At 41.1% G+C, this 10,461-nt stretch overlaps 1 protein-coding gene across 1 annotated transcript; it reads right to left on the bottom strand.

Annotated features, from left to right (window-relative positions):
• Nucleotides 1–1,209: 1,209 nt before the first annotated feature.
• On the bottom strand, nt 1,210–5,877 carry LOC308588972 (vitelline membrane outer layer protein 1-like). The gene is made up of 4 exons (XM_081197731.1): nt 5,749–5,877; nt 4,977–5,168; nt 3,638–3,741; nt 1,210–1,550 (listed from the first exon to the last, which is right to left on the bottom strand). Exons 2-4 carry the CDS (start codon nt 5,145–5,147, stop codon nt 1,262–1,264), a joined length of 564 nt encoding a protein of 187 aa, XP_081053857.1. The 5' UTR covers nt 5,148–5,168; nt 5,749–5,877; the 3' UTR covers nt 1,210–1,261.
• Nucleotides 5,878–10,461: the final 4,584 nt, after the last annotated feature.

Raw genomic sequence — 10,461 nt, 5'->3', positions numbered from 1 at the left:
TGTGCTTTTTGCAATAGTTTGCTGGAAGATTATACAATATGTTTGTTGAATGAGACTTGGGTTCCTTCTATGAAGCCGGGAATTACCAAGTGTGGCTTCCGTAACTGTTTTGGAAGCAAAAATAATTCATAACACATTTCAGGTAGCCCTTCACCTGAAAACTACAAGGTCATAGTAGGAGAGAAATCTAAAGAATACTCATGGTCCCGATGTAGACTCATTTATTGCACCATTAGTGCAATGGAGACAAAAATGGTTGAGAGCTGTATTATCCTCATGTGGTTCAGTACCTTGAGGTTTCTGCAGCTGATGGTGAACAGAAAAAAGAGGTTGCGAACAACCTGCTGCTGCAAGCTAGGACTCCATAATGCCAACGTTTGTGTTGGTAAAGCAAGTGTTTTCCGCTAGAATGTTCCATACTCACTGGTTTAAGCCTGAATAAGCAGTGTAAAAATTTTAAAAAGTGACAGTCTGCTTTTAGAAAATCCTGCCCCCTGGATGCCATTTTCAACGGACAAATCCCAGCTAAGTCAGGGAAATTATGGACGTACAGTATGACAGCCCTATCAGAACATCAGCTGCCATGGAAGAACAGTGGGACTGTGCACTCACTGCCAGTTTCTGGGCTTCAAATGGCATCTGAGAAGCCACTCTGAGAAACAGGATGCTTGACCAGATAGACTTTTCGTACAATCCAGTGGGCCTCTTCTTACATTCTTCTGTGACCATTCATCCTTCTCTGTCCTCTCTCCAATCCTATGGTTGGCCTCCTATCCAGCAGCCATGATGGAATTGCCACAGCACAGATTGTTCTGTGTGTGACTTTAGCATTCATTCTGTTATTAGTAAGTCAGCAAACCAGGTGGCTGAGGTTTTGCTCAACAACCAAGCAAAGTGGCACGACGCTCACTGAGGCAGCGAGTGCTCTGATTGGCTGTGTAGATCTGAGGGAGTTCCCCCCTGTTATGTATAATTGATAGCCTTCCTGCTATGTCCAGTGCCTGACCTAAGAAAGACAAAAGCCTCTCTGTTGCTTTCTCCTCAAAGTACGGTATACAATGTTTTGTTCCGCTTCCTCAATAAAGCATTACCAAGATTTAAATGGCTCTGCCAACAAGCCATTCATGAAGATTTAAGGCACAGTGCGTCAAAAAAAGACACCCAGAACTCTTCATTGGGGATACATTTATTATTAAGTTTCACATCATGGAGCCACTGGGGCACAGGGAACTGAGCTATTGTTGTGTGAAACCCACATGGTTCAGTCACAGCAGTAGAAGATCACATCATTAAGTCCTGTGTTGTCGGTTTCTCCTCTGTCAATTCTTGTCACCAATCCACATATGGCACCATCAGTACATTGTTGACTCCATGGACCATACGTACCCCAGTCAGTTGAATGGCCTGTCAGGACAGCCTCATTTTCACAGCTGAACCTGATATTGTCAGCTGCTGTGTCATCCTTGATGCCTTGATGTGTTAGTACTCTCAGAGAATATGAAATTAGACGGCCTCCAGGACAAATCTCAGCCTTTGTCCATGTTCCATACCTGACAGAGATAGTGGTGTTAATACTCTGAAGAAATATTTGCTCAAGTCACGTCTTCACCATACATTCAATGCCCATTCAACACAGATTTGAAGCATATGGCTTCCCCCAAAGAATCCTGGGAGCTTTGACTTTGAGGAAATATAGAAGGTATTGGTGGAATTTGTATTGTTATAACAAAAAAGGGGTCAAACCATCTCAAAAACTGTTAAGTTTTTGGAAAGTTGGATAATTTTGATAAAGAATAGTCTTGGTGGTGGGGTGCACATTTTTATTTCTATTGTTATTTTGTTTTTGTTTTTTAAAAATTAAGGTTTTAAAAAAGCAAATCCCAATACATGTTATCACCCGGATAAGAAATAAGGAAACAGAAGAGACCTCTCCAAGCTTCCTTGCTAAATACTGATCTGAAATGCATCTTACAATAACTGGCTCTGTGATGGGGGAACCCAGAAGTGTGGGTTGGGGCAGGTGGAAACTGCATGGAAATTAATTCTTTAATCCCTTTTGGCTACTCTATCCAGCTTTCTCTTCTACTGGTTGCCTCTTTGCTGCCCCTTGGGAAAATAGAGAATATCTTAGTGCTCCAAGAGAGAATCATCAAATTGTAGAGTTGGAAGGGATCCGAAGGGTCATCTAGCCTAGCCCCCTGCAATGCAGGAATCTCAGCTATGGCAACCAAGGCAGATGGCCAACCAACCTCTGCTTAAAAACCTCCAAGGAAGGAGAGTCCACAACCTCCCAAGAGAGAGCGTTCCACTGTCGAATAGATCTTACTGTCAGAAAGTTTTTCCATATGTTTAGTCAGAATCTCCTTTTGTGTAACTTGAAACCATTGGCTCAAGACGTACCCTCCAGATCAGGAAAAAACAAGCTTGTTCCTTCTTCCTTGTAACAGCCCTTGAGATATTTGAAGATGTCTATCATATCTCCTCTAAGCCTCCTCTTTTCCAGGCTAAACATACCTAGCTCCTTCAACTATTGCTCATAAGGCTTGGTTTCCAGATCAAAATGTCAGCTCATCAGTGCTTTAGACCAGCTTCCCTCTACCTGGTGTCTTCCTGATGTGGTGGACTAAAGCTCCTGTTACCTCCATGTGTTGTCCTGTGCTTATGGGAATTGTAGTCCAAAAGATCAGGAGCACACGAGCCTGAAGAAGCCTGGCTTAGAAAAGGTGGACTTCCCAGTTGTCTCATCGTGCCTGCACTCAGGACCAGGAAGCTTTCACAAATGGAATGGAGGTATATTTATAAACTGAATACACTGGACCCATATGGTTAGAATTCAACAATAGAATTTGCAGGATATATTTAATTGTGTTCAGCTGAGTTTGTGGCTGGTCCTTACTTTACCTTTATATTTGTGAGGCCTATTCATATTCCTTAAGAAAGGCTAACAAACAGAAGGCAGTGTGCCTCTTTTCTGTTCTTCCTTCAGGAAATATGCACACAGGGACAGGTGTATTTTATAAGACTTTTCATATCAGCAACGGTGGGTGATATAAATTTTATATCCTGTCATTAGATGAGTTATTTTGTCATTTTTTACCCTTGTTCCAATCTAATACGGCCTACATTTTGTTACACAGGTAATGTTGCATGTATGCATTCTCTTCACATTTTATTCACCTCATATGGAAACAGATGTAGACTGGAATTTTGTTTTATTTAATTTTGTTAGCTCGGTGATTAATTCCTTGGGAAGGAAATGTGATGTATACTGGAACTACATCCAAATGTTGAGCAACTGTTGATTTCTGAGTGGATTCTTCTGCTTTCAAGATTCAAATATATAAATGTTCATTAAGAAAAAAATTAGTCCTGTTACTTTCATGGTTGTTTAGATTTCCAGGTGTGTAACAGTTGCCCTAGTAATACTATCTTTTGCTACATTGCATTTTGCTATTTTATCACAACCCTCCCTGTTGTGTTGTTGATGCACTCAGGTTTGGCAGCCCATGAATAAGTCAACATAATTCAAGATGTATCCTCCTCAAGAACTCAGGGAAAAGGCAAGAACTTGCCAGATTTGGTTCCATACTTCTTTCTAACAACAAAGCCAAGGAATGGAATATTTAAAGCTACTCACGGCCCAACAGCAGATTCAATTTCTGAGCCATCCGTGCAAATGAGGCGGATGCCATTCAGAGATGTATCATCTCTAAAGGGTGATTGTTTGGTCCATTGCTGTACCTGGGGATAAGAAAAGCTGCGGTTGCAATAAGACCACATTTAAGAGCAAAGCACAGCATTTTCAGGAGGAATTTCACACACACTAGATTGGCAGGCTGAATTTGACAGTATTGCACAGAACTTGGATGGTTTGATTTGAAAAGGATCTCGTTTGACATGCCCCAAAAGGAACTAACTCCAGTTCAAGTTTGCCCCTTTACAAAATGAACTATTTCAGTTCACACTTCACAGTTCAATTCAAGTTTGTCCAAATGTTCCTTGGCAAATGTTCCTTGGCAAAAAAATATTTCAGCCTCCAGAAAGTCACAAGCTGTTGTGTTGAAGCATAAATTTTACTTAAGAAGACTAAGGAACCATCATTCCACACACAGCAGAATATGAATAGTTTGATTTCTTTCCCCTCAAAATTATGATATTTAAGCTTAAATGCCCAAAGGGTCCAAAGTGTAAATAGCACATGTAAGAGAATGAACTTGAAGAGGAATGCTTTTGCCATGGACCCAAATATATGTAACGGTGGTGCCAGGCAAGCCTCTCTGGGGAGAACATTCCACAAGTGAGGAGCCACCACATAAAAGGCCAGTTTCTCTGGGCCTCTTGCGGAGAAGACACATGAAGAAGAACCACAGAAGCTGAAGGCCTTAGGTGTGCCACCAGTACATTTGCCTCATAATGACCTCACCACCAAGCAACTTAGTCAGATGGTGTCAGCTGCCTCCCATTGGTGAGAGAGGGAGAAAGCATGGAGAGATAGGAGGAGGTAATTAGACAGGAATGCAGAACGAGGGAGGAGCAGCCTAGTTGCATTAGAAGCCTGAGCTCCGAGAACAAGGAGAAGGAAGGGGGGAGTTCAAGGGAGAAGACACAGTTTATGTTCGGACTCACAGGGAGGCCCATCCCATGACGCATAGGCTCAGAAGAATTAATGAGAGGCGTGAACAGGAAAGGAAGTTCGCTTGAAATGAGGAAAGAGGAATGGGCAGAACTCAGACTCGGCAACAGCTAATTTGGAAGCAGACGCTGAGTGACTGAGGTCCAGAGTGATTTGTGTGTTTTGGGCAATAAACATGAGTTAATTACTGCCAGAGTTGTCTCGCTTCTCTGGAAGAGACCCAACCATTACAGATGGAAGGTCAGGTGAGCAGAGCAGCCCCAGGACCCTGTCTGTTGATGCTTATTGTCACAGCTACGTGGCACCAAGGTGCCTGAAAAGGTGGACAGAAGGAGGTATCTACCTTCAATCTGAATCCTTTTGCATGTCCTTGGCGACAGAATTCTGTGGTTCCCCATTCACCCCATGGCGATCCATTTGGCACTGAGAGTTCTTTGTTAGCCTTTCGGGGTTCTGCATCCGAGAGGTAGCTGGAGAAGATCAAGAAGAGTGCAGTACCTATAAAGAGGGCCATGGAAGGTAGCTCACCGCAGATCTAGCAACAAAAGCACAAGTGGGAAAACAATAGCCATGAGAATGTTGAACCCCAAATCCCTGAATCCCGTTTTTCACAATATGTGGTTGCTTTTGGCTGATTTTGGCTTTTCTAATCATAGTTTGATTCCTATGAGAAACCCAGGAGTTATTTGGGCTGGGACCAGGACAAAATTCACTAGGCAAGCAGGAAACGCTTTTAGAAAAAGTGAATGGTAGAACAATAATGGATGGGTTTTACCTAACCCCTGAGTAATTATTATTGCTTCTCAGGAATTCCTAAACATTGTTAAGAACAGTTTATCCAATGTGATTCACAGAAATAAAAACCTACAAGTTTATTACTAAAACCTAAAACAGAATAGAGTCACAAAAATAAAAATAAAAAGACTCCACAATCCAACTTTCATCGCATGATTGAGAAGCCCAATCACACCATGTGAGTCTTGAATGCCTTTCAAGATGCCTGAAGGTCAGTCACCCTTGGGTGGAGCCAGCACAGAAAAAACCCTGCAAATGATAATTTTAATATTATTATTACTACTGCTGCTGCTGCTGTTACTAGTACAACTAATACTCACCTTTTGGGAATAACAGCACAGCTGGAATTTATTTATTATTGTTGTTGTTGTTTTGTTTTCTTGCTTTACCTCATTCAGTTCTGGCCACTGCCTAAGCTTGTATAATTATGAACAGGAAGCAGCCCTTATTCTCCTTTCTCCCTTCAGCAAGCTGCTCAATGCAGTGTCTCACTGCAGCCAATTATTCTATGTGGGAAAGACTTTGAGCTGAGCTGCTTATATTAATGTGGGCAGCAACCAGGAACAGGAACATGAGATGTGGGAGTTTCCCTCCTGAGCAGTACCTGCCATGCTCTGCAGCTCCATGACTGGACAGAACTGGATAGAACTGGACAGCTCAAGCCTTTCTTCAAGGCACTAAAATAATTATAACAGCAACCATAAAACCCCTGGCCAAATTTAAAATGCAATATTAAACAGTCACAGGAATAGAGTGATTCCTGAAAATATATATCTGGGGTGTCAAAGGTCAGTGTGAAGAGTCTTGTGGCATTCGGGAGCCTAAATGGACGAATACCAAGGCTTTCAAGAAGCAAGGTACAGCCATAGCCTGCGGTAGTCGCCGAGCCTGCTATTTTAAATTACCCTTAATGTAATGGTACAGCTCACAGACCTATGCAGTGTATTGATGTCATACGTCGGTGGTCTAAGGCATTACAATTTAGGCAACTTAAGATGGCAGGCTGGGTAGCAACCATGATAGATACCAAGCTTATCTCCCACCTTTACTTTCTTGGGCTCCATGATCACTGCAGATGGTGACAGCAGCCACGAAATTAAAAGATGCCTGCTTCTTGGGAGAAAGGCGATGACAAACCTAGACAGCATCTTAAAAAGCAGAGACATCACCTTGCCAACAAAGGTCCGTGTAGTTAAAGCCATGGTTTTCCCAATAGTGATGTGTGGAAGTGAGAGCTGGACCATAAAGAAGGCTGATCGCCAAAGAATGGATGCTTTTGAATTATGGTGCTGGAGGAGACTCTTGAGAGTCCCATGGGCTGCAAGAAGATCAAACCTCTCCATTCTGAAGGAAATCAGCCCTGAGTGCTCACTGGAAGGACAGATCGTGAAACTGAGGCTCCAATAATTTGGCCACGTCATGAGAAGAGAAGACTACCTGGAAAAGACCCTGATGTTGAGAAAGATGGAGGGCACAAGGAGAAGGGGACAACAGAGGATGAGATGGTTGGACAGTGTTTCGAAGATACAAACATGAGTTTGAGCAAACTGCGGGAGGCAGTGGGAGACAGGAGGGCCTGGCGTGCTCTGGTCCATGGCGTCACGAAGAGTCGGACACAACTAAACGACTAATCAACAATAATTGTCCACTTAAGGTCTAGGAGTTAGTTTTAGATATGATATGACATTGATATGATGCCAATGGCCCCTCCAAAGCTGGTGCTGACTATGCTTTAATTGACTCTGGATTCTCTACTTCTTCATTGCTGAAATGGATCCTTGAAATTGACTTTTTGAAAGCAAGGGACAGAGTGTATAACTGCTGACATTAATACAGTCGTACCTTGGTTCTCGAACGTAATCTGTTCCGGAACTCCATTTGACTTCTGAAAACATTCGAAAATCAACGTGTGGCTTCCAATTGGCTGCAGGAGCTTCCTACACTCAAGCAGGCATTCGGCTTCCAAGAAACATTTGAAAACTGGAACACTTCCTTCCAGGTTTTTGATGTTCAGGAGCCAAAACGTACAAGTACCAAAGCATTTGAGAACCAAGGTACAACTGTATCTGAAACATCCCAGTGCCATGACTTCTTGAAACTAACTGATGAAATTAATAGCTGAAACTAACTATAGCCACTTTATGGCTGGAACTAACTGGTGAAACTAATGGCTGGAACTAACTACAGCCATTTAATGGCTGGAACTAACTACAGCCATTTAATGGCTGGAACTAACTACAGCCATTTAATGGCTGGAACTAACTGGTGAAACTAATGGTTGAAACGAACTGATGAAACTAATAGTTAAAACAAGCTGGCGAAACTAACTACAGCTGTTTAATGGCTGGATCTAACTGGTGAAACTTATGGCCAAAACAGACTTCTAAAGCTAACTGCTGAAACTAATGACCGAGATAGTCTGATACATTGTTTTTCTAAAAAATAATTTTCTGTGGAAATGAATTGATGGATTTATTGATAATTCTGAACAAATCCCTTTTCTTTTTAATGAAGATAAAATATATTTTATTTTATTTGAAACATTATAAATTATATTATATTTAACTGTTACCTAACTTTATTTAACTTTTTTGCTCTAACATAAAAACCAAGCACAGGTATTAAAATTGGGGAAATGCACTGAAGATTATACATTGTTGGTATAAGCATTTCTCTAAGTTGAATAAAATCCTCAAGGGCTAGACAGAAGTTTTAACTTAATTACAGGGAATTACATACTTTAAGGAGAGGATGGAAGGGAGTTTTATTTCTTGTTAGTGTTATGTAATTCTGTATAAGTTGGAAAAATGAATAAAACATTTTTTTTGAAATGCCCATGTTCCCCTAATATATAGAATCATGGAATCATAGAGGCAAAGAAGGCATTGAGGAGTTCAGCCCTTTCTGTGTCCCCTGTTTGCATTTTACCATCTTCTCCTCTGAGTGACCCCACTGTTTCTTTGTTCTTCCTTTTGCTACGAACATACCCATAAAAGCCTTTTTTGTTGCTTTTAACCTCTCTAGCAAGCCTGAGTTCATTCTGTGCTTTAACTTTTCTGACTTTGTGTCTACACGTGCTGGCTATTTGTTTGAATTCCTCTTTGGTGGTTTCCCCCCTTTTCCATTTTTTGTACACATCCTTTTTTAATCTTAACTCAGTTAAAAGTTCTTTAGATAGCCACCCTGGCTTCTTTAGGCACCTTCCATGTTTCCGTCTCATTGGTATTGCCTGACGTGCTTTTACTATCTCCCACTTAACAAACTCCCAGCCATCATGAACTCCCTTTCCTTTTAGTATTACTGTCCATGGGATCTCACCCAGCACTTCCCTAAGTTTTATGAAGCCGGCTTTCTTAAAGTCAAGAAATTGAGTCCTAGTATGCTTGGCTGCTCCTTTCCGCTGTATAGTAAACTTCAGAAAAGCATGATCACTCGCGCCTAATGATCCTTCCACTTCTACTCCACTAACCAGGTCATCAACATTGGTTAGGACCAGATCTAAAATGGCTGTTCCTCTTGTTGCTTCTCCCACTTTCTGGACAATGAAGTTGTCTGCAAGGCCAGTGAGGAATCTGTTTGAGCCAGTGTGGTGTAGTGGTTAAGAGCAGTAGTCACGTAATCTGGGTAACCGGGTTCACGTCTCTGCTCCTCCACATGCAGCTGCTGGGTGACCTTGGGCCAGTCACACTTCTTTGAAGTCTCTCAGCCCCACTCACCTCACAGAGTGTTTGTTGTGGGGGAGGAAGGGAAAGGAGATTGTTAGCCGCTTTGAGACTCCTGAAAGGGGAGTGAAAGGCGGGATATCAAATCCAAACTCTCTTCTTCTTTTTTTCCCCAATACATTTTTATTCGTTATTCAGTTTACACACAAAAAAAGAAAACCATAAAAAACAGACTACCAATAAAGATATCGATAAACTTATCAGTATACAAGTAAGAATAAATTTACATAGTTTGTTATTTTCCTTACAAAAAGTCCTAAAAGAAAAATCAAAATATTTCGAGCTCTACCGAGCCCTCGACTCCCCTCCATCCTTTTGGTAAGAATCAAATCAATTCCACAATCACGTATTTTGTTTTGACCCTAAAAGTTAATCATTCACTGTTAGAGTTATTTCAACCCCGCTAGTTTCCTCTACACATTGTTTCCAATATAATTCCAATATTTATTCCAATTTTCCTGAAATTTCTGTTCGTCCTGGTCTCGTATTCTAATCGTTAGTTTAGCAAGTTCGGCATAATTTACCATTTTGACCTGCCAATCGTTTATGCTGGGTATGATTTCCGTTTTCCAATTTTGTGCCAACATAATTCTTGCGGCTGTGGTGGCATAAAGAAAAATGATCTTATCTTCTTTTTTAATTTCTTTACCTATCATTCCTAGCAGAAAGGCTTCAGGTCTTTGGGGGAAGGTGTATTTAAATATTTTTTTTAAGCTCGTTTTATATTAATTCCCAAAATTCCTTCACTTTATTACATAACCACCACATGTGATAAAAATCGCCTTCTGCATTTCCACATTTCCAACATCTTTTGTTCTTTAACCTGTACATTTTAGCCAATTTCACCGGCGTGTGATACCACCTATATATCATTTTCCAAATATTTTCCCTCAATGCCATACACGCCGTAAACCTTATACTACTGTTCCACAATTCCTCCCACCGTTCAAAATCAATATTATGGCCAATGTCTATCGCCCATTTAATCATTGCCTCCTTCACCTCCTCGTCCTTTGTATACCATTCTAGCAGTATGTCATATATCCTAGACAGTATTTTGTTTTTTCCTTCCACTACCTCCACCTGAAACTTAGATTTTTGATCTTCAAATCCCAGTTTCCTTTTATCCTCTTTTAGCAAATCGTTCACCTGGTGATATTGCAACCAGTCACTAAATAGATTTGTAATCTCCTCATACGGTCTAAGTTTGTTTCCTTGCTCTGTTTTATTTATAAGTTCTTCATAGGTGGCATTCTTCTCTTCCATATTAGTCTTCCTAATCCTTTTAACCTCTAGTGGTGAAATCCACCA

Source organism: Podarcis bocagei (genome assembly GCF_964188305.1).
Source record: "Podarcis bocagei genome assembly, chromosome: 6".
Taxonomy (NCBI): Eukaryota; Metazoa; Chordata; class Lepidosauria; order Squamata; family Lacertidae; genus Podarcis; species Podarcis bocagei.
This window is presented reverse-complemented; position numbering and strand designations above follow the sequence as displayed.

Coding starts and splice junctions, on each gene's coding strand:
- LOC308588972 (XM_081197731.1), bottom strand. CDS start 5,147: ATGGCCCTCTTTATAGGTACTGCACTCTTCTTGATCTTCTCCAGCTAC. Junction 3,742..4,976: donor CAAAAGGATTCAGATTGAAG/GTAGATACCTCC, acceptor TCTTATCCCCAG/GTACAGCAATGGACCAAACA. Junction 1,551..3,637: donor ATTGAATCTGCTGTTGGGCC/GTGAGTAGCTTT, acceptor TATCTCTGTCAG/GTATGGAACATGGACAAAGG.